Source organism: Tamandua tetradactyla, chromosome 9 (assembly GCF_023851605.1).
Source record: "Tamandua tetradactyla isolate mTamTet1 chromosome 9, mTamTet1.pri, whole genome shotgun sequence".
NCBI classification, from domain to species: domain Eukaryota; kingdom Metazoa; phylum Chordata; class Mammalia; order Pilosa; family Myrmecophagidae; genus Tamandua; species Tamandua tetradactyla.
The window spans coordinates 84,270,842-84,295,836 of NC_135335.1; the positions used below are offsets into that span (position 1 = coordinate 84,270,842).

General features: G+C 38.5%; 1 protein-coding gene across 6 annotated transcripts in view; it reads left to right on the forward strand.

Annotated features, from left to right (window-relative positions):
- The window catches only part of RAI14 (retinoic acid induced 14), a 174,524-nt gene extending 162,378 nt beyond the window's left edge, over window positions 1-12,146 (forward strand). For all 6 annotated transcript variants that reach the window (XM_077116933.1, XM_077116934.1, XM_077116931.1 and 3 more), the window contains 4 exons: window positions 292-1,815; window positions 2,993-3,142; window positions 9,592-9,657; window positions 10,243-12,146. In XM_077116933.1, the coding sequence (XP_076973048.1) occupies window positions 292-1,815; window positions 2,993-3,142; window positions 9,592-9,657; window positions 10,243-10,320 (1,818 nt within the window). In that variant the 3' untranslated portion in view covers window positions 10,321-12,146. The remainder of the gene's footprint in view (window positions 1-291; window positions 1,816-2,992; window positions 3,143-9,591; window positions 9,658-10,242) is intronic.
- The last annotated feature ends 12,849 nt before the right edge of the window (window positions 12,147-24,995 follow it).

Below are 24,995 nucleotides of genomic sequence, written 5' to 3' on the forward strand. Positions count from 1 at the left end.
AAAATACTTGAAGTTTTCCCCTGATGTGCAGGTTTTATAGCCAAAAACAACTTCAGGGTTTTTAAAGTGGCATAAATAATCTGTCCTAATAGAAGTACAGAACCTGCTGATGTCATTAGTCTGACTCTCCTGTCCCAGACCATAATATTTTCATGAGACAAGAAGTACACCTGCAAAGTGCTTGTGCTACACTCCATATCTAGGTTTCAGATTTGCTCCTCCCATTCTAATTGCCTGCTTACCTAACCATACTGTGGGAGCTATTTAATTCTTGTTTTATTTTTCCTCCAGGCCAAAACTCCCAAGGAAGCAGAAGCAGACCTGAGTTTTGACTCTTACCATTCCACCCAAACTGACTTGGCCCCGTCCCTGGGCAAACCGAGCCCAGATGCCAAATCATCTCCATCTTTGTTAACATATTCCTTGGGTAAATCCACCATCGACAGTGATGTCAGAATTCAGCAACTACAAGAGATTTTGCAAGACCTGCAGAAGAGATTGGAGAGCTCTGAAGCAGAAAGGAAACAGCTACAGGCTGAATTCCAGTCCAGAGGACCAGAACTGGTATGCTTAAACAATGCAGGAATTTCAGAAAATGGCTCCGACCTCAGCCAGAAACTTAAAGATACACAGAGCAAGTACGAGGAGGCCATGAAAGAGGTTCTTAGTGTGCAGAAGCAGATGAAACTGGGTCTCGTCTCACCTGAGAGCATGGTTCATCACTCCCATCTCCGTGAGCTGAGGATAACTGAAGAGGAAATACATGTGCTAAAGCAGGATCTCCAGAATGCATTAGAAGAAAGTGAAAGAAATAAAGAGAAAGTGAAAGAGTTAGAGGAAAAACTTGAAGAGAGGGAAAGAAGTATGGCGATTAGTCCACCTGTGGAGGAGTATGAGGAAATGAAAAGTTCATATTGTTCGGTTATTGAGAATATGAATAAGGAGAAAGCATTTTTGTTTGAGAAATACCAAGAAGCCCAAGAAGAAGTCATGAAATTAAAAGACACATTAAAAAGTCAGATGACACAAGAAGCCAGCGATGAAGCTGGGGACATGAAAGAGGCCATGAACAGGATGATAGATGAACTCAATAAACAGGTAAGCGAGCTGTCTCAGCTATACAAAGAAGCCCAGGCCGAGTTGGAAGATTATAGGAAGAGGAAATCTCTAGAGGATGTAACGGCCGAATACATCCATAAAGTGGAGCATGAGAAACTCATGCATGTGACAAACATATCCAGAGCCAAGGCAGAAGAGGCACTGGGTGAAATGAAGTCTCAATATTCAAAAGTGTTAAATGAGTTGACCCAACTCAAACAACTGGTCGATGCACAGAAAGAGAACTCCGTCTCCATTACAGAGCATCTGCAAGTCATAACCTCGCTGCGTACTACTGCAAAAGAGATGGAGGAAAAAGTAAGCAATCTTAAAGAGCTCCTTGCAAGCAAGGAAGGAGAAGTGGCCAAGCTGGAGAAACAACTCTTAGAAGAGAAAGCTGCCGTGACTGATGCTATGGTACCCAAGTCTTCCTATGAAAAGCTCCAGTTTTCTCTAGAGAGTGAAGTGAGTGTGTTGGCATCAAAATTAAAGGATTCGGTAAAAGAGAAAGAGAAGGCCCATTCAGAGGTTGCCCAGATTAGAAGTGAGGTCTCACAAATAAAAAGGGAAAAAGAAAATATTCAGACTCTCTTGAAATCCAAAGAGCAAGAAGTAAATGAACTTATGCAAAAATTCCAGCAAGCTCAGGAAGAACTAGCAGAAATGAAGAGATATTCTGAGAGCTCTGCAAAACTGGAGGAGGATAAAGATAAGAAGGTTGGTGAAATTTTATTTCTATTGGGTTTCTAGCTAGTAAGCCCCAGGCCTTTCAACCTTTGCTATATTTAGCATTTGTAGCATTTCTTTGCACCAAACTGTTATGGAAGCTCAGAGACGCCACACGTAAGTATATCTAGTCTCTAATGCTGTGTTAATAAAAGTGTGTTGGATACTGGTTTAAAACAAAACAAAACAAAACACTGGGCTTTTCCTACTTCCCTTTATACCAAAGCATTTTCACATATATCGCATATATGTTCATATATCACATATATATTTAGAAGATCATTTCACAGAGGCTCTGCCATTGCCAGGGATCAGAGTAAACTCAAAACCTGAAAAATATGTGGCCCATCTCTGGCTTTAATTCTTTTTTTGAATCCAGAGCAGATTCTTCCATTATATGGAAACCCAAATACTCTTAGACTTAATTCTGTTTTCCTAAACTCCATGACCTTTTCCTCCAATTCAGTATAATTACTCCCCTCCCTGCCTCATTTTCAAAGACACGGAGGAAGTACAGGGAGGAGTACGGGTAGCAGGCAGTTAGAGACAGTGCTGGATGTAGCACAGAAAGAGGAAAGGAAAAGGGGGGAGTTCAGGATGGTTCTGCACCTGAATTTGCTGTGCATATTCCTAGTCCCCCATGTCAGATGTTCTATTCATTGGAGGTCCAGGTGTCTTTTATCCTTTGTAATAAGTGTTTCAAAAGAGTGTCAAGAGCCTTTAGGAGGTGGAGGAGGGGTTACTTTAAAGCAAGATGTCTAGAGATACCAGGGTTCCTAGATCGTTAATGTCAGCAATATTGGGCAAGGTATTTGATTGTCTCCAATCAAATAAAAGATGCCTGAAGTCCTGTTTCCCATCGATTTGCTTTCTCAACAGTACGCTTTTAAGGGATAAAAGAAAGAAAGTGTCACAACTTCTGTTTCCTCCATGTACTAGAACAAAATATGTAATTTAGGGCCTTATAATGGGCTCAGAGGGTTTTGTTGGTTTGCTTGATTCTGTCATCTATTTCATTTTATGGGCTTTTGTTTAAAAAAAAAAAATCAGTCAATCCTAGAGTCCCAGAGGCCAAAAGAGATGACTCGGTTTGAGGCTTAGATATAGCTGAAATGTTGCTTCTGCAGATATGTTCTTGGCTATTGATCTTGTTTTCCTTTCTCACTAGATAAATGAAATGTCAAAGGAAGTCACCAAATTGAAGGAAGCCCTGAATAGCCTCTCACAGCTCTCTTACTCAACAAGCTCATCCAAGAGGCAGAGTCAGCAGCTGGAAGCACTGCAGCAGCAGGTCAAACAGCTACAGAACCAGCTGACTGTGAGTGAGGCTTGTGTCTGCTGCCTGATTTGGGGAGGGGTTGTTAAATTACCTACCAATTCAGCTGATAGGACAGATTACAGTGAAGGAACAAATTCCCAGACCAAAGGGCTTTTTTTTTTTTTAAACATTTTTCCCCCTATTATTTATTTATTTTTAATCCACAGTTTTTACTCATCTGTCAGTATCGTAGATAAAAGGAACATCAGGTACAAGGTTTTCACAATCACATAGTCACAATGCAAAAGCTATATTATACATTTATCTTCAAGAAACATGGCTACTGGGATACAGCTCTAGTTTCAGGTACTTCCCACTAGCCTCTCTAATACACCTTAAACGAAAAAGGGAATGTCTATAAAATGCATAAGCATAACCTCCAGAATAACCTCTCTACTCTGTTTGAAATCTCTCAACCACTGACAGTTTATTTTGTCTCATTTCTCTCTTCCCCCTTTCGGTTGAGAAGGTTTTCTCAATCCCTTGATGCTGAGTACCAACTTATTCTAAGATTTCTGTCCCACGTTGCCAGGGAGATTTACACCCCTGAGAGTCATGTCCCATGTAGAGAGAGTGAGGGTGGTGAATTTGCTTGCCATGTTGGCTGAGAGAGAGCTAGGCCACATCTGAGCAATAAAAGAGGTTCTCTGGGGGTGGCTCTTAGGCCTAATTTTAAGTAGGCTTAGCTTATCTTTTGCGGGGATGCTTCATATGAACAAAACCCAAGATTGAAGGCTCAATCTGTTGATTTGGTTGTCCCCACTGCTTGCGAGAATATCAGGGATTCTCCAAATGGAGAAATTGAATTTTCCCCATTTCTCGCCCTTCCCCCAAGGGAACTTTGAAAATACTTTTTTATTCACTGTTCAAATCACTCTTGGATTTATTGGGGCATCACCCTGTACAAACTACAAAATCTCATGTCCTATTCAAGGTTCCGTGTACTTAATGATGTTCAATTAAGCTGTCCATATAAGCTATATTAGGAAATGCACTAGGCAAAATATAAATTTTGTACCAAATAACCATTTTTTTGCTTTAATCTCACATATGAGTTAAAGTTTTAAAATACGAATAACAGTCTATTTTCAACACCCTGCAATGTTGACATTCTTTTGTTCTTCTTCATGCAAAAACATTTTCTAATTTGTACATTTAGTCACTATCATTGTCCATTCTAGGCATTCCTAGATTATATCATCTCAGTCTTGATTGTCTGTCTTTCCTTCTGGTTTCATTTGTGCCCCCAGCCCTCCACCCACTGTCATTCTCACATTCAACTTCATTCAGTGTACTAACATTATTGTGCTACAATTAGGTAGTATTGTGCTATCCATTTCTGAATTTTTACAATCAGTCCATTTGCACAATCTGTATCCCTTCAACTCCAATAACCCAATATCTACCCTATTTCTATCTCCTGATGGCCTCTGTTCTTAACTGAAATTCTCCAAGTTCATTCATTAATGTTAGTTCATATCAGTGAGACCATACAGTATTTGTCCTTTTGTTTCTGGCTAATCTCATTCAGCATAATGTTCTCAAGGTCCATCCATGTTGTTACATGCTTCATGACTTTATTCTGTCTTACAGCTGTGTAATATTACATTTTATGTATATACCACAGCTTGTTTTAACCACTCATCTGTTGATGGACATTTGGGCTGTTCCTATCTCTTGGCAATTGTAAATAATGCTGCTATAAGCATTAGTGTGCCAATGTCCATTTGCATCTTTGGCCTTATGTCCTTTGAATAGATATCTAGCAATGGTATTGCTGGATCATATGGCAATTCTATACTTAGCTTCCTGAGGAACTGCCAAACTGCCTTCCATAGTGATTGTACCATTTGACATTCCCATCAGCAGTGGATAAATGTGCCTCTTTCTCCACATCCTCTCCCGCACTTGTTTTCTGTTTTATTGATAATGGCCACTCTGGTGGGTGTGAGATGATATGTTGTGGTTTTGATTTGCATTTCCTTAATAGCCAGGAAGGTTGAGTATGTTTTCATGTGCCTTTTGGCCATTTGTATTTCCTCTTCTGAGAAGTGTCTGTTCATGTCTTTTGCCCATTTTTTAATTGGATTGTTTGTTGTTTTATTGTTAAATTGAACAATCTCTTCATATATTCTGGATACTAGACCCTTATCTGATATATCGTTTCCAAATATTGTCTCCCATTGTTTAGGCTGTCTTTTTACTTTCTTGACAAAGTTCTTTGATGCACAAAAGTGTTTAATTTTGAAGAGTTCCCATTTATTTATTTATTTCTTCATTGCTCATGCTTTCGGTGTAAGATCTAGGAAACTGCCTCCTATTATAAGATTTATAAGATATTTCCCTACATTTTCTTCTAAAAGTTTTCTGGTCTTAGATCTAATGTTTAGGTCTTTGATCCATTTTGAGTTAATTTTTGTATAGGGTGTGAGATAAGGATCCTCTTTCATTCTTTTGCATGTGGCTATCCAGTTCTGCAGGCATCATTTATTGAAGAGACTGTTCTGTCTCAGGTGAGTTGGCTTGACTGCCTTATCACAGATCAATTGCCCATAGATGAGAGGGTTTATATCTGAACACTCTATTCAATTCCATGGGTCAGTATATCTATCTTTATGCTAGTACCATGCTGTTTTGATCACTGTGGCTTCGTAATATGCCTTAAAGTCAGGTCCTATGAGATCTTCGACTTCATTTTTCTTTCTCAGGATATTTTTAGCTACTCAGGGTACCCTGCCCGTCCAGATAAATTTGGTTACTGGTTTTTCTATTACTGAAAAGTAAGTTTTTGGGATTTTAATCTGTATTGCATTGACTCTATGAATCATTTTCGGTAGAATTGACATCTTAACCATATTTAGTCTTCTAATCCATGAACACAGTATGCCCTTCCATTTATTTAGGTCTTCTGTGATTTCTTTATGTAGTTTTCTTTGTATAGGTCTTTTGTATCCTTAGTTAAATTTATTCCTAAATATTTTATTCTTTTGGCTGTAATTGTAAATGGAATTTTTTTTCTTGATTTCCCCCTCAGATTGCTCATTACTTGTGTATAGAAACACTATAGATTTTTGAGTGTTGCCCTTGTAACCTGCCCCTTTGCTGTACTCATTTATTAGCTCTAGTAGTTTTGCTGTGGATTTTTTGGGGTTTTCATCATACAATATCATATCATCTGCAAATGGTGAGTTTTACTTCTTCCTTTCCAATTTTGATGCCTTGTATTCCTTTTTCTTGTCTAATTACTCTGGTTAGAACTTCTGTCACAATGTTGAATAACAATGGTGATAGTGGACATCCTTGTCTTGTTCCTGATCTTAGGGGGAAAGTTTTCAGTTTTTCCCCATTGAGGATGATGTTAGCAATGGGTTTTCATATAATACCTTCATCATGTTGAGGAAGTTCCCTTCTATTCCTATCCTTTGAAGTGTTGAATTTTGTCAAATGTCTTTTCTGCATCAATCGAGAGGATCATGTGGTTTTTCTGCTTTGATTTGTTGATATGGTGTATTACCAAAGGACTTTTGAACTTCTGTGGGTAATTGACTGAAGATGAGGTGAGGGCAAAACAGGAAACAAGTGATGGAATTCCTCGTCATTATCTGCAGTGAGATGCAAAGAGATGGATAACTGGGAAGGGAGGAAGCGACAGGATGGGAGAGAAGGCCAGTTTTCACTCATCCACTAACTTTCCACCCATTCTCCATTTTTCTGTGACAATGGTCCCTTTTCTTTATTATTTATTATTCAAAGGCTTTTCTTTATTAGGGCTCAGGAATCTCTGGTACTTGCCTATCTATGTATCTGAAGCTGCTCCATGGATTCTCTTTTTTCTTTGGTATGCTATACGGCAGGGGTCACATTTCATTCTTTTTCCATGTGAGTATCCCCTTATTGCAGCATCATTTGCTGAATTTTTATTTATTTTGTTTTGTTTGCTTGTTTGTTTGTTTGTTTGTTTGGGAAGTGCATGGGCCAGGAATCAAACCCGGGTCTCCCGCATGGCAGGAGAGAATTCTACCAGTGAACTACTACCCTTGCACCCCCCCACCCTCGGATTCCTTTTTAACTCAAGAAACTCCTTCCATGTCTGCATTATTTCCTATGGCTATTGTAACAAATATCCACCACCTTGATGACTTTAAAACAACATTAATTTACTGAATTACAGTTCTAGAGGTCAGCAGCCGAAAATCAATCTCACTAAGCTAAAATCAAGATGTTTGCAGCCTGGAGTTCATTCTGGAGACTCTAGGGGGAAAATCCACTTCCTTGACTTTTCCAGTGTTTAAAGTCTGCCCACATTCCTTGTATCATGCCTCATCCCCCACCTTCAAAGCACGTCACTTCAACCTCTGCTCTGTCTTCTATCCCCTTCCATCTTTGACCCTCTTGCCTCTCTCTTATCAAGACTTGTTTGTGATTACATTTAGGCCCCTGGGATAATCTAGATAATCTCTCTCCCCATCTCAGGACCCTTAACTGAACCAAGTCTCTTTTTCCATATAAAGTAACAGTCACAGATTACAGGAATTAGGACATGGATATCTTTGGGGGTGGGAGTGGGGGTTGGGGCCTGGCATTAGCCTACCACTGTATCTGTTAAGGTCTGAGTTGATTTTCTACATGAAATCAAGGGTTAATTTATCCCAGAGTATCTCTAGCTTCCATCCACAAACAGGACCTTGATTTTAGGATTTCTTCAAGACAGATTTGGCAGTGGAGAATTCAGGTGTCTGCCGTTCTTGCTCTGGCTGGTCACAAAGTACAATACTAGTTCTTTGATCATAACAGCTTTAACAGTGAAGGAGTAAAAAAGGGAAGAAAAGAGCTCCCTACTCTGTTCCACAGGTCATTCTTCTCCTAATAAAATGGTTATTACAGACTTGTAGAGAAGCTCCTAATGATTTATACAATAATTCTTAAAATATTCTACTTGTATTTCTTGAGTTCTTATTGTAAAAGATGATATAAAAACAAATAAGATACAGTCCTTGCTCTCACAGAAATTATAGTCAATATGGTAAGTGTCCATTGATAAAGGGATGCCCTAGTATACTGATTACAGATAGAAGAAACATGCCTGTCCAATCTGGGTGAATAATACTTATCCTGAGACTTGAAGAAATGAGGAGGAGGCAGCAAGGACTGCAGTTGTGACACTTAGATGGTCCTTGGTAATGTTAGTTAGAATAGCTTCAGTGAAATGATAGAGGAGAATATGGATGCTGTCAGTTTACTGCTAGAGGTCATACAAGGATGGACATCTTAGCAGACTGAAGAATCACAGGTAGGGTGGAGAGTGGCAGCTTGAGTAGGTAAGCTGGAAAGATAGGGGACAGTGTTTTAGAGGGTGGAAGGTTTTCCATTGAAACTTCCTAAGCAGTAATGACAAAGTCAAGGCTATGACCGTGAGAGTGAGTGGCTGGAATGAGGAGGAGCATCAGATCAATGGAGATGAGGAGAACAAGGAAGTAAGAGGCCAGAGTGTCAGGTGGATCATCCATACAGATACTGAAGTCACCCAAATGATGGAAAGGAAGACAGTGAACTGGAACATAAAGTTATAAATAATTGAGTAGGGGTAATCAAAGGGTAGGGAAGAACAACACAGAAAAGGTACCTAGTGTATGAACTTCAAAGGACTAAGTTTCAAAGGTTACCCTTTAATAGGAAGAAGGGCACCTTATACTCTGACACTGAAGGAGGAAAGAATGGGTTTTGATATACTTTTGTAGATTTTTAAAATAATCCACACACAATAATTTTCTCAATTTTCATAATGAAGTAAGAGAAAAAGGCTGCTTCTTAGAATGTGAAGCGTTCAGAGCCAAATTAAGATCCTTGAAATAGTCACTGAAAGGAATTGGAGGAATTGTTTAATAAGGAGGAATCAAAGAGTTAGCAGTCATATAGAGGATCCACTTGAGATTAGTGCCACCACCCTGTTCTCCCCCTTGGTATACAGGTACCTAAATAATTGAGCTCCCTGGGGTTGTATAATACTGGCTATATAGTAGATGATCAATAACTCCCTTAAAAAGAATAGTTGTTTTTTTTTTAATTATTAAATTAGGAGGTCAATGTAGAAAAGTTAAATAATGCAAAAAACTGAAAAACAAAATAATCTGATGTATTTCCTTATTTTATACTCTGAGTATATCTGTATATTGCATATTTATTTGTATGTATTTTAAACACATTTGAGATTATAATAACTATTTTTATATGGATGTGCCTTTTCTAGAGTTGACATACTAAGATATGAAGTAAGCAGATTTTTTATCCTATGCATCCTCATAAGTGTTCAGAAATACACAACCTAGTAAGCCCAGAAAAATTTTTTGAAGGCTTCTTACACCAATGTATACAGGCGGGGATCATTTGGGTAGTTTTTGGTTGTTGTTCAAAGTTCTCCTAAGCTAAACAATAAAATGGTCTTTTTCTAGGAATGCAAGAAACAACACCAGGAGGTCATATCAGTTTACAGAATGCATCTTCTATATGCTGTCCAGGTATGGTAGTAACCCTACAAAGTATCTGGATATCCTAAGGAAACACAGCAGCAGATATTACTCAAACTGCCATCATTAAATGAGTAAAAAGAACAAGGAAGAAGAGAATCCTTTTTATTAGAATGCTTTAAAATGCCTTTTGCTTTACTTTGGATTTTGTGTCAGGAGCCTCATGCCCTTTTTATTGGGAGTAGCTTCATCATTTGTTGAGAACACGGAGGAGGATGCAGCTGTTGGCCCCCAGCAGAGGACCTAGGGTTTCCTTTTCCAGGCATGCTTATATTCTTGGAGCCATCTGCACTGCCTAACCCCAGTGACTTGACATTTTGGGTAGCTGGGCTTGCATTTGCAACCAGAACATAAAAACCCTTTGCTGAGGTCTTTGGTTGACCCAGCCTCATCATCCCCCAGAGGGACAAGAATGGGACACTCTCTTTGATTTTGTTCCCCAGAGAAATGTGGGAATTGTTTTGGTTAACATTCATATCAAAGATTGAGGTAGGACAAAGCCAATAGCTCCTAGAGGAAGGCTGTGACTTGACTTAACTTAGGTTCTAATGAGTGTCTTTTGTTTGAATTTCCTAGGGTCAGATGGATGAAGATGTCCAGAAAGTACTGAAGCAAATTCTTACCATGTGTAAAAACCAATCCCAGAAGAAGTAAAGTGGATTCTTTGGCAGGACTCTGCCCCGTTATTGTCCATTTGGAGTTAGATTTGAAGTTAGTCATTGGCAACCATTGCCATTGTTCTCATTCATGGTATGCACTGTGACCAAGCATCACTTCTTCCCTTTCCAAAGGCTTCCGAGGATTGGTCCCAGGAAAACACTGCCCTCCTCCGAACTGCTTAAAGACTTCAAACCAGCAGAGGTCACCCATCCCTTCAGATTCCAGAGCCAGGATCAGCCATGCCCAGAGGCCTGGGTGCTGATGTTGGCAGGTGGGTTCCTTCCTCAGTACCCAGTTAGCTAAGGGTCTTCCCTTTTCAGGTTGGTGCTGAGGCTTCCATGCAGTGAATACTGCTATAGTTCTTACATTTGTGACTGTGCCCTTCCTCACAGGAGAGCTTGTTTTATTTTTGGCTTCCAATCCCAAAACATGATTTAATTTCTAACCAAATTAGTCTGGCACTAGTAATGAGGTGTGTGCTTAATGTCCTTAATCGTGATATCCTGTGGATTTAAAAACTCTAATTCCATCCTTTTTCTGACCTACCTTATATATCTGATCTCCTTGCTCCTCAATCTCACAGTTTGATGAACACTATTAACTAAAATATGACGTCTAAAAACAAAAGCAAATTATCCTTAAAAGTTTTTCTTTGGAAGTGAATTGTTGACATACTGCAAATTTTCTATGCAAACTTGCCTCCTGCTGTTAATCCCTGAAGCTCAGGAAATCCAAACACTTGCGTTTCACAAGGGATTACAGTAAACTCTTTGTTTACAGCCAAAAGAAATGCCTCATAGTTCTTAACCTCAATTTTTAAAAAGTGTTTTTTCTCTATAATATTTTTATTGGCTCTTCAAGATTTTTTTCATATCTGAACCCCTAAATAAGTAAAATCTACATTAGACTATATTAATGAAATATTTTTTAGGTAACCATGCTTAAGCCTTTTTAAAAATATAACTTTTCCTCCAAGTTTTCAGCTATAGCAAAAGGTAGTTATAATTCCAAGCTCAAGATGAGTAGCTGCCAATACCCATTGGACTTTCTGCCATTGTTTCCTTGGAGCTGTAGTACATATCTCAGTATAATAAATCCTCTTGTTACCCGTTGAATATTTTTGAATGCCCCAGCGCTCCCAGTGCCCATAGATTATCTCTGAAGGAATGTTAGTACCAATTAGTTTTGTACCTTTGAAACTAAAAATCCTGATATCATTACAATGAATAGCAAAGGTCTTGGGGAAAAATATTTCTGTTCACTTTACTTTCAGGTTAAAAATATTTTAACTTGCTTGCAGCTTCCCTTATGGCTTTGATCCTATTGAAGGAGATAAAACCAAATACAGAAATCTCCAAAGTATGTATCTAGAAGTGTATGCCTGTTTAGGCAGGGCCCACACAGCTCAAGGCCACCTGGGCTCAGAGGGACCTTTTATTGAATGATGTGTTAATCTGTATTGGATGAAGACCAACAGCAAAGCAAAATGGCTTTAAAGCTTGGTGTTACTTTTCTTAAATTGTTTAATTATAAACAGTTTTGAAAATGCACCAGAAAAATGTGAAAGAACTTTTTGTTGCAGCACTTAAGGCAACACAAAACAAACCTCCCACCTATCCCCACACAGAAATGCTGCAGAGTACAAAACTTGAGATGTTTTTTTAGGATGCTTAAAGTATAGCATTTTATCTTGTTTCAGTATGCGTATTTATTACAAGTATTCTGGTTAAATATTGAAAAGTTACATGCTGTAGTCTAGCATTTTGTCTTTGTAATTTACAGAAGTTACTGCAGAAAATAAACTTTTGTTTCATTTTGCATCTCTGCTGTTGATTTTTGGTGCATTCATAAACACATCTATATGGCTTCAGAAGATGAGTTCAATAGCAATTCAGTGTCTTGGTTTTAATGTCCTGCTTTTCTGCTCAGAGGATGGAAGTTGGCAGTGTCTGTCTCATACAGTGTTTCACATAATTTCCCTCTCCCAGCTCTTGGGTTCACCTGGAGGACTCTCCCAAGCACCAGCTACTTTGGGGGTTGCATCACATTGCTCTTCTTTAAAATTAATTTGGAGTCTTTAACTCTTTGGAAGTTTCCTTTGGATTTTGCTTTATTTCTTTCCCTCTTTCCCTCTCATTCTCCCCCTTAAAAAAAATACTATATACATATAGTTAAAAAAAAATCAAATACATTCTCCTATCACATTACAAGACAATTCATTCCTGAAAACACTCTAATAGGGTGAATTCTATACAGGTAAATTGTAACTAAAATAGAAAATGACAGTGAAATAGGCAAAATTATTTAAGCAGTGACCATGACATCATAATACAGCATAACAGGACCATTTACCATTATTAAGGCCATTTCTTTTTACTCTCAACATGCCTTTACTGCCTCTCTTTCAGCCCTCTCTTTCCATTACATACCATACAATGAAAATTTTGCTTTCAAACTAAACACATCTGTAGTGCTCAGTGTTTACTTAATTGAACCTATACTGACCCCTACATTAAAGACAAAAGAAATCAACGGACAAAATGCAAATGGTTTAGAAGATTATTACTATTTTAAACTTCAAGTGCATGGATGGACCTTGAGCATAGAAGTTACTTCAACAGGGCCCAGGGTGCCATTGAGGTGATGACTTCATCTCATCTGGACAGAAACTCAGACCCAAACCAGTTAGTTGCCTTGTGAGTCAAATTGTGTATATGAAAAGAAACTCTCATATCTCAATGATTCGATATCAGGCTATAGCAGTAGGATAAATGAAATAAACAAAGCAAGTTTCTCCTATACTCCATCCATCTTTAGTTCACCTCCCCAGAAACAACAGATACTAAGTTTCTTGGGTGACCAGAAGCCTTCTATGTCTATATGTACACATAAGTATGCATTTTACTTTCCCTTTTGGTTGGGTATTGAATCATGTAACCCACAAAAGTCATGCTCAGGTCCCAGCTCCTAGTCCCTGTGAACCTATTTGTAAATATGGTCTTTGAAGATCTGTGCCCAAATCGAATGGGGGTGAACCTTAATCCACTATGGTTAGTGTCCTTTCCTTATGAGTAAATAAAGCCAGACCCAGAAGGAGAGAAGCCATGGGGAGCAGCCAGAAGCTAGAAATAATGGAGCCTGGAAGAAAAAGAAGATACCACCATGTACATTTCCATGTGACAGAAAAGACAAAGACAAAGGATCACCAGTAGCCAGCCCCAAATGCCGCACTCCTGAAAAAAACATGGCCTTGCTGGTACTCCAATTTTGGACTTATACTAGCCTCAAAACTGAGCCAAAACAGTCTCCTTATTTAAGCCAAACCCACTGTATGGTATTTGTTTTAGAAGCAGAAACTAAAAGACCTTCAATTATAGAAGCACACTTTTTCTTTTTTTTTTTTTTTTTTTCGTATGGGCAGGCACCGGGAATTGAACCCAGGTTTCCAGCATGGCAGATGAGAGCTCTGCCTGCTGAGCCACTGTGGCCTGCCCTATAGAAGCACACTTTATACACTATTCTGGACCATGCTTTTGGAAATGGTTCTTTGTCTGCGTACACATATTTCATTATTTTTAATTGCTGTATGATAATTCATAGTGTGTTGTATATTCTAACCAGTTCTTCACTGATAGACATTTAGTCTGATTCCAGTAATCTGCTACAAAAAGGATGATTGCAATGACTATTCAATATATAAATATCTTTGTGCACACATATCAAGATTCTATGGATAATTTGCCCATTTCCATACATGTGCTACAGGTAGGAATCATGAGGAGTAGAATATTGTATGGATCATCACTTTGAATGAGAAAGAAGGGTCTTATTCTTCAGGTTAGTTGAAAAAGAGTCATCAATTTGTTTTCCTTGTATGAACTTGGTTAAGACAGACTCCAAAGCCTTTATTAAGCCCATCCATCTTAAGATAAATATATGATACACTGTATGGAGAAAATGTCCCCAGAACATACCAAAGTACGACCATTTGTAATGGCTATGGAGTGATAGCTGCTGACAGCAGCAGAAACACTATCCAGCATAGATGGGAGTTGTGCTTTTTGAGCAAAGGTAAAAAACAGACTGCAAGGAAAATAGTGAGCTGGAAAAAAAAAATCAGAATCCATAGAGTAGCACTTCTGTTCATCTGTGAAAGGCAGAGAATTGTCAAGCATTATTTGAGTGTGTGGCATTTTTGTGAAACAAATAACAAAAGCCAAACTGTGGTGGGCTATAAATAGACCATAGGAGCTGGTTGCGGGAGCAATCAACATAGGCTCCAGCAGATGAAGGAGACTACACTGACTAGCAAAGCCCCAAGATACAGAAGTGAGTGGAAGGGAAGAAGAGAGGTATTCCTGTACATTTATTATAAACCAAGACGCAAGATAGGAAGAAAATATTGCATATTCAAGAACCATGATGAATGTACTAGACTACAAAATAAAGGATGTGCAGGGGCCCAAAAGGGAGAAGGATGCACTCAACTACTGGAAGCTCCTGACAGCCAAGAAAAGAGATAAGCACATGTCAAGTTAAACGCACTGTGGCAGGCAGAATCACAGTCTCCCAAAGATGTCTCTGTGCTAATTTCTGGAACCTGGAAACATGTTACATGGCAAGGGGGGATTAAGATTGTGCAAAGAATTAAGGTTGCTATTTTAGTTTGCTAATGCTGCTAGAATGCAATATACCAGAAATGGGCTGGCTTTTAAAAAAAGATTTATTAAGTCACAAATTTACACTTCTAAGACCATAAAAATGTCCAAACTAAGGCATCCAGAGAAAAGCCTGGGTGAAGAAAAGCCGATGGTAACAAACAGCTTCCCTGGGGGTGTTTTCTTTATGCATTTCCAAATATCTCTGTCAGCTGTGAGCTTTTTCAAGAATGATTCCTATTAAAGGACTCTAGGAAGTGGATTAAGGCTCAGCTTGAGTGGGTGGAGTTAATTCTCCATGGAAACCACCTAGCCAAAAGATCTCACGCACAATTGGGTGGGTCACATCTCCATGGAATCAAAAAGGTCCCACCTTAAACAGTAGGTCTGCCCCCACAAGACTGAAATAGGATTAAAAGAACATGGGGCAAGATGGTGGTCTATGAGGTGTGGAATTTAGATTGTCCTCCAGAGCAGCTAGTAAACAGCCAGGAACAGTACAGAAAAACTGTTGGGGCTACATCAGCAACTGAACATGGCAACACCAGTCTGGACAAGCTGGACTGGCTGATACCCCATACAAAACTGTTTAAGTTCCCCAAACTATGGCAGCCAGCACCCCTACCCCACAGGCACAGCAGGCTGGTTCCCCAAGGGGAAAGGAAACAGATTTTACTAGCAGCAAGGGCTTAGCTCAACCAAGCTCCACTTGTGGAATTAATTGACAAATTTTGACTACTGAAAATAGGCCCCCAGCACATAATAATCACTAAAGGTACTAGGAGTTTTTGCCCCAGCAGAGACAGGGCCAGGCTGATGGAAAAACAAAACAAACAAACAAACAAAACAAAAAACAGGCTTTTTGAGTTGGACAGCACAGAATATTGCAAAAGGGGTGGGCCCCAAGAAAAGGCGACACATAGAGCCTGGAGATACATAGAGCCACATACCAATTAAGTTCTTGATTAACTAAACCTGAGGAGCAAGAGTTCGGCTCTGAAAATGATTTTTTTTTTTTTTTTTTTTTGCTTTGTTTCTACTACTCAACAGCTCATTAGGTAGAAGTGGAAATCTCCTCAGGATCCAGTACTGCTCCAGGCAAGGGTGGAATTAAGCTTGTCTGAGAGACAAAGCAACTACTCAGGTGAAAGGAGTGAATTCTCTAAAAGGTGTATTTCCCCAAGAGAAAGGTGCAACCCAGCATAAGTAGAATTTCTTCTTCAAGGAATTCAGGCCCCAGGGACTGGAAGACTGAAGCAATTAAAGCCAACCTACAACCTCACCTCTGTCTACTCCCATGGCAGGAGAGTCTGCTGAAATTAAAGGCACCATATCACTTTACACTGGTGGGAAGCCGCAGGCAGACAAGCACTACGTGATGGGCAGAACAGGAAAAGCACAGAGTCTACAGGCTTCCTAGGAAAGTCCGTCAAACTGCTGGGAAACTCAGGGAAAACTGATGCAGGTTACTCTCTCCTGAGATGTGGGCCAGTCCAGTACAGGAAAATCTGACTGGGGTCTATATTATAGTACGAGACCCTCCTCAAAAAAAAAAAAAGTCTCCATATAGTCAGGACAAGAAACAGAGACAAGAACTGAAAAATTCTGATCACTTAAATAGAACCTATACTAGAATAAGTTGAACTGAATGCCAAAGAACAGGTAGAGAACAAAGTCATGCAGCAAGAATATCCTGGGTAAAAGAGTGAAAACAATCTCCAGAATAAATTAATTAAGGAAATTAAATACCTAGATGCCAGAAAAAAATAATGAGTCATACTAGGAAATTTGAAGATATGGACCAAAGGAACAAACCAACAATTCAAATGAAATACAGGAATTGAAACAACGAATTCAGTATGTTCAAACAAACATGGAAAATCTCATTAAAAATCAACGAGTTGAGGGAAGATATAAAGAAGGCACTGGGTGAAAAAAAAGAAGAAATATAAAGTTTGAAAAAAAATTACAGGACTTATGGGAATGAAAGGCATAACAGAAGAGATGAAAAATAAAACATGGGAACCTACAATGATAGATTTGAAGAGGCAGAAGAAAAGATGAGTGAAGTAGAGGACTGGACATCTGAAATCCAACACACAAAAGAAAATACAGAGAAAAGAATGGGAAAATATGAGTAGGGTCTCAGGGAATTGAGTGATAACATGAAACACATGAATATACATGCTGTGGGTGTCCCAGGAGGAGAAAAGAAGGGGAAAGGAGGAGAAAGACTTATGGAGGGAATAATCACTGAGAACTTCCCATCTTTTATGAAAGACATACCATTACAGATCCAAGAAGTGCAGAGTACCCCAAATAGAATAGATCCAAATAAACATACTCCAAGACACTTACTAATCAGATTGTCAGGTGTTAAAGAGAAAGAGAGAATTTTGAAAGCAGAAAGAGGAAAGCAATCCATCACATAAAAGGGGTGCCCAGTAAGGCTATTGAAATGTGTGGATTTCTCAGTAGAAACCATGGAGAGGAGAAGGCCATGCATGGTATGATATATTTAAGATTCTACAGGTGACAAACTGTCAACCAGAATTCTAAATCCAGCAAAACTGTCCTTCAAAAATGAGAGGGAGATTAAAACATTTTCAGACAGACAATCACTGAGAATTTGTGACCAAGAGACTGGCTCTGCAAGATATACTAAAGGGAGCACTATGGGCAAATAGGAAAAAGGAGAAAGAGGTGTGAAGAAGAGTGCAAAAATGAAGACTATCAGTAAAGGTAAAAAGAAGAAAAATTACATATGACATGTTCCAGTTTGCTAGCTGCTGGAATGCAATATACCAGAAACAGAATGGCTTTTAAAAAGGGGAATTTAATGAGTTGCTAGTTTACACTTCTAAGGCCGAGAAAATGTCCCAATTAAAACAAGTCTAAAGAAATGTCCAATCAAAGGCATCTATGGAAAGATACCTTGGTTCAAGAAGGCTGAGGAAGTTCAGGTTTTCTCTCTCAAGTGAGAAGGCACATGGTAAACACAGTCAGGGCTTCTTTCTCAGCTGGAAGGGCACATGGTGAACACGGCATCATCTGCTAGCTTTCTCTCCTGGCTTCTTATTTCATGAAGCTCCCCGGGAGGTGTCTTCCTTCTTCATCTCCAAAGGTCACTGGTTGGTGGACTCTCTGCTTTGTAGTGTTGCTCTCTCTGAATCTCTCTGAATCTCCAAAATATTTCCTCTTTTATAGGACTCCAATAAACCAATCAAGACCCACTCAAATGGGTGGAGACATGTCATCCCCTAATCCAGTTAAACAACCATGCTTGACTAAATCACATCACCTAGGGAGATGATCTCATTACAGTTTCAAATATACAATATTGAATAGGGAGTATTCTACCTTTAAGAAATGGGATTTATATCAAAACATGGCTTTTCTTAGGGGGCATACTTCCTTTCAAACCAGCACATGACAAAACCCAAAAGGCAAAATGGTAGAAGAAAGTACTGCCCTTACATTAATAACACTAAATGTTAATGGATTAAACTCCCCAATCAGAAGACATAGACTGGCAGAATGGATTAAAAAACAGGGCCCATCAATATGCTGTCTACAGGAGATGTATTTTATACCCAAGGACAAACATAGGTTGAAAGTGAAAGGTTGGGAAAAGATATTTCATGCAAACAACAATCAGAAAAGAGCAGGAGTAGCTATACTAATATCTGACAAATTAGACTTCACATGTAAAACAATTAAAAGAGATGAAGAAGATCACTGCATATTATTAAAAGGAACAATTCAACAAAAAAGACATAGCAATCATAAATATTTATGCATCTAGCAAGAATGCCCCAAAATACCTGAGGCAAATACTGACAACCCTGAACAGAGAAATAGCACCTCTAGCATAATAGTTGGAGACTTCAATTCCCCATTTTCATCAATGTATAGAACATCTCAACAAAGGACCAATAAAGAAACAGAGAACCTGAATAATACAATAAATGAACTAGACTTTACATTTACAGAACATTACACCCCACAACAGCAGGATACACCTTTTTCTCAAGTGCTCATGGTTCATTCTTTTTTTTTTTTTTTTTTAAACATGGGCAGGCACCGGGAATTGAACCCGGGTCCTTGGGCATGGCAGGCAAGCACTCTTACCTGCTGAGCCACCGTGGCCCGCCCTGGTTCATTCTTAAGGATAAACCATATGCTGGGTCACAAAACAAGTCTCAAAAAATGTAAAAAGATTGAAATCATACAAAACACTTTCTTGGATGATCATAATGGAATGAAGTTGGAAATCAATAACAGACAGAGGGCCAGAAAATTCACAAATATATGGAGGCTAAACAACATACTCAAACAACCAGTGGGTCAAGGAAGAAATTTCAAGAGAAATCAGTGAATATGTCAAGGCAAATGAAAATGAAAATACCACATATCAAAACTTATGGGATGCAGCAAAGGCAATGCTAAGAGGGAAATTTATTGCCTTAAATGCCTATATCAAAAAAGAAGAAAGAGGGCAGGCCATGGTGGCTCAGCAGGCAGAGTTCTCACCTGCCATGCCAGAGACTTAGATTCGATTCCTGGTGCCTGCGCATGCAAAAAAAAAAAAAATGAAGAAGAAGAAGAGGAACAAATATCAAGGAATTACTCAGGAAAAATATAATGAACTGTACAGTCACTGTGACCTATTAAAAAGGTGTTACCAGTGAAAAAAAGAAATCAAGGTATTAACTGTTCACTTGGAAGAACTAGAGAAAGAACAGCAAACTAACTCCAAAGCAAAGAACAGGAAAGAAATAATGAAGATTAGAGAAGAAATAAATGAGAATGAGAACACAAAAACAATCCAGAGTTTTTAACCAGTTTAAAACCAGAAGTTGGTTCTTTGAGAAAATCAATAAAATTGATGGCCCTTTAGCTAGGTTGACAAGAAGAAAAAGAGAAAAGATGCAAATAAATAAAATTAGAAATGGAAGGAGAGACATAACCTCTGACCCCACAGAAAAAAAAGGAGGTAATGAAGGATACTATGAGCAACTACATGCTAATGAACCAGACAACTTAGATGAAACAACTACTGACATTGACTCGAGAAGAAATGGACGACCTCAACAAACAAATCGCAAATGAAGAGATTGAATCAGTTATCAAAAAGCTGCCAAAAAAGAAAAGTCCAGGACCAGAGGGCTTCACATGTGAATTCTACCAAGCATTCAAGAAAGAATTAGTACCAATCCTGCTCAAACTCTTCAAGAAAAATTGAAGAGGAGGGAAAGCTACTTAACTGATTTTATGAAGCCACTGCCCTCTTACCAAAGCCACACAAAGATACTACAAGAAAAGAAAATTACAAATCAATCTCTCCAATGAATATAGATGCAAAAATCCTGAACAAAATACTTGCAAATTGAATCCAGCAGCACATTAAAAGAATTATATACTATGACCAAGTGGGATTTATTCCAGGTACACAAGGATGGATCAACATAAGAAAATCAATTAATGTAATACACCATATCAACAAATCAAAGCAGAAAAGCTATATGATCATCTCTATTGATGCAGAAAAGGCATTTCACAAAATTCAACATCTTTTCCTGATGAAAACATTTCAAAGGATATGAGTAGAAAGGAACTTCCTCAGCATGATAAAGGGAATATACAAAAAACCCACAGCTAATATCATCCCCAATGGGGGAAGACTGAAAGCTTTCCCCTTAAGATCAGGAACAAGCAAGATGGCCACTGTCACTATTGTTAGTCAACATTGTGTTGGAAGTTCTAGCCAGAGCAATTAGACAAGAAAAAGAAATAAAAAGAATCCAAATTAGAAAGAATGAAGTAAAACTATAATTGTTTGCAGATGATACATTGAAAATCCTCAAAAATCCACAACAAAACTACTAGAGCAGATAAATGAAGACAGCAAAGGGTCAGGGTACAAGATCAACATCAAAAAATCAGTAGTGTTTCTGTACACTAGTAGTGAGCAATCTGAGGAGGAATTCAAGAAAAAAAATCCATTTAAATAGCAACCAAAAGAATAAAATATTTAGGAATAAATTTAATGAAGGATACAAAAGACCTGCAGAAAGAAAATACAAGAAATTTCTAAAAGAAATCATGGAAGACCTAAATAATTGGAAGGGCATATCTTGTTCATGGATTGGAAGATTAAATATAGTTAAGATGTCAATTCTACCCAGATTGATTTATAGATTCAATGTGATACAAATTAAGACCCCAAAAACTTACATTGTAGAAAGAGAAAAACCAATAACCAAATTATCTGGAAGGGCAGGGTACCCTGAATAGCTAAAAATATCTTGAGAAATAAAAATGAAATGGGAGGTCTCACACTACCTGACTTTAGAGCATATTACAAAGCTACAGCATGGTGCTAGCATAAAGATAGATATACTGACCAATGGAATCAAATAGAGTGTTCAGATATAGACCCTCTCTTCTATGGACAATAGATCTTTGATAAAGCTGCCAAGCCCACTCACATGGGACACAGCAGCCTCTTCAATAAATGGTGCTTGGAGACTGAATATCCATATGCAAAATAATGAAAGAGGATCCAAATCTCACACCTTATACAAAAATTAACTCAAAATGGATCTTTTAGGAGAAAACATAGGGAAATATCTTATAAAAGTTGTAATAGAGGGCAATTTCCTAGATCTTACACCCAAAGCACAAGCATTGAAGAAAGAAATAGATAAATGGGCACTCCTGAAAATTTAACACTTTTGTGAAACAAAGAACTTTGTCAAGAAAATAAAAAGGCAGCCTATGCAATGGGAAAGCACACTGTTCTAGTTTGCTAGCTGCTGGAATGCAATATACCAGAAACAGAATGGCTTCTAAAAAGGGGAATTAAGTAAGTTGCAAGTTAATAATTTTTAGGCTGTGGAAATGTCCCAATTAAAGTAAGTCTATAGAAATATCCAATCTAAGGCATCCAGGGAAAGATACCTTGATTCAAGAAGGTCGATGAAGTTCAGGGTTTCTCTCTCAAGTGAGGAGGCACATGACTAACACGGTCAGGGTTTCTCTCTCATCAGGAAAGGCACATGGCGAACACAGTATCATCTGCTCTTTTTCTCTCCTGGCTTCCTATTTCATGAAGCACCCCAGGAGACGTTTTCCTTCTTCATCTCCAAAGATCATTGGCTGGTAGACTTTGCTTCTTGCGGCTATGTCATTCTCTGCTCTCTCTGAATCACTCCCTTCCTCCAAAATGTTTCCTTTGTTATAGGACTCCAGTCAACCAATCAAAACCCACTTAGAATGGGTGGAAACATGTCTCCACCTAATCCTGTTTAACAACCACTCTTGATGGAGTCACATCTCCAGGGAGATAATCTAGTTAATGTTTCAAACATACAGTACTGAATGGGGATTAGAAGAAACAGCTGCCTTCACAAAATGGAATTAGGATTAAAACATAGCTTTTCTAGGGTATATATATCTTTTCAAACTGGCACACACACACATCAGATAAGGGTCTAGTATCCAGAATATATAAAGAGATTCTTCAACTCAACAACAAAAAGACAAGCAACCCAATTAAAAAATGGGAAAAGAACATGAACAGACACTTCTCACAATAGGAATTACAAATGGTTAAAAGGCACATGAAAAGAAGTTCAAGTTCCCTTTTAGGAAAATGTAAATCAAAATCACAATGACATATCATCTCACACCCAGGGGAATGGCCATTATCAAAAAACCAGAAAATGACAAATGCTGAAGAGAATGTGGAGAAAGAGGCACACTTATCCATCATTGGTGGGAATGTAAAATGGTACAACTTCTGCTTTGGAAGTTTGGTGGTTCCTCAGGAAGTTAAGCATATAATTGCCACATGATCCAGCAATCCCATTGCTAGCTATCTGTTCAGAGGGCATGAGGGTAAGGGCACAAATGGACATTTGCACACCTATGTTTATAGAATCATCATTTACATTTGCCATATAGTTGGTCAATTGCCAAGAGATAGAAACAGTCCAAATGTCTGAAACAGCCCAAACAGCCCAACAGATGAGTGACTAAACAAGCTGTGGTATATTCATATGATGGAATATTATACAGCTATAAAACAGAATAAAGTCATGAAGCATGTATGGACCAACTTGGATGAACCTTGAGGACATTATGCTGAGTGAGATTAGTCAGAAGCAAAAGGACAAATGCTGTGTTGTCTCTCTGATGTGAACTAACATTAATGAGTGAACTTTGAGAATTTAAGTTAAGAACACAGGTTACCAGGAGATAGAAATAGAGTAGAGACCACGTTATTGGTGTTGAAGGAATACAGATTGTGCAACAAGACTGATTGTAAAAATTCAGAAATGGATAGCACAGTATTATCTGATTGTAGCACAATAAAATAAGTACAACGAATGAAGCTGAATGTGAGTACGATAGAGGGAGGGGGGCTGGGAGAGAGAGGGGGTGTATGAAACCAGAAGGAAAGATAGAGGATAAAATGGAGATGGCACAATTTACAAATGTCTAGAGTGTACAATGATGATGATTAATGATGGTGATTAAATGTACAAATTAAAAAAATTTTACATGAGGAAGAACAAAGGAAAGTCAGTATTGCAAGGTGTTGAAAATAGATGGCATATGGGAAAAAGTACAATAAATGTAAGATAGGTCTATAGTCAACAGTAACATTGTAATATGCTTCCACTGAATGTAACAAAGGTATTATGCCAAAACTAAGTTTCAGTAGGGCTGGGAAAGGGGTATGGATTCTTTGTGGAAGAAAAGGAAATGTCTTAAGATAGAGTATGGTGGCAAAGGCATATCTATACACTTAGGCTGGATTGTATGATGTGTGAATAAAACTATTTAAAAATGAAAGAGAGAAACAAGTGCTAGAGAAAATGCAGAGAAGGAGATGTACCTATTCACTGTCAGTAGGGAAATGTGAGGCGCAGCCCCTTGCAGGGAAGTGGTGGTGGTTCCACAGGAGGTTAGGGGCAGGTTTGCCATATGATCCTGAAACGCTGTTGCTCAGTATACATCTGGAGGAACTGAGTTCATGATCCACAATGAATGGAGGTAGACTAAGGGTACAACAACTGAGGAATGGAAGGAGCAACTATGGTGTATACGTACAATGGACTACTGGCCAGCCAAAAGAAGGAATGAAGTTGTGAGGCAGGCAAGTAGATGAATGAACCTTAAGAGCTGTATGTTGAATGAAATGTCAGGAACAAAGACAAATACTATCATGTCGCAATCATATGGACTAACTATAATATAAAAATTCAGTGAGCTGAAGTTGAGAGCATGGGTTGTCAGGTTGTGGCTTATTGTAGAGGGTCCTAGATTGTAAGCTCTTACAGCAGTCACATATTCATGAAGTGTAACCATTAATTCTAAACTCTGAGATACTGAGCTGTTTGTATATAACATGGTCTTTTCCACAAACTTCACGTATTTATGTGACACATGAAACTCAAAGAGTTAGAGCTCTGAAGCCATGAAAGTTAGCAGTACCCCATACAGGAACTGTTTAAAAAGTTGAAAAAGTGATCAGACATAGAGTAGAGATATGAAGTTGATGTAGATAGGATAAAGATATATCACAATACAGGATAAAGGATGATATGATCCATATCTTACAACTTCAACTTCTGTGTGAGACCAAAGGGAGAGATGTTTATTTGGTGCAAAATTCATATTTTGGGTAGTGCATTTCCTAATTTAACCTGTATGGTCAGTTTAGTTGAACACCATAAGTACATGGAATCTTGAATACAGCTTGAGATTGTGTTAGTTTGTCCAGGTTTGTGTGGTGCCCCAATAAATACCAGAGTGATTTGGACAATGAATAAAGAAGTATTTGCAAAGTGCCCTTTGGGGGAAGGGGAAGAAGGGGGAGATATTCAACTTCCCATCTGATATTCTTCCAAGCAGTGGGGACAACCAAATCAATAGGCCGAGCCCTCAATCTTGGGATTTGCCCCTATGAAACTTATTCCTGCAAAGGATAAGCTAAGCCTA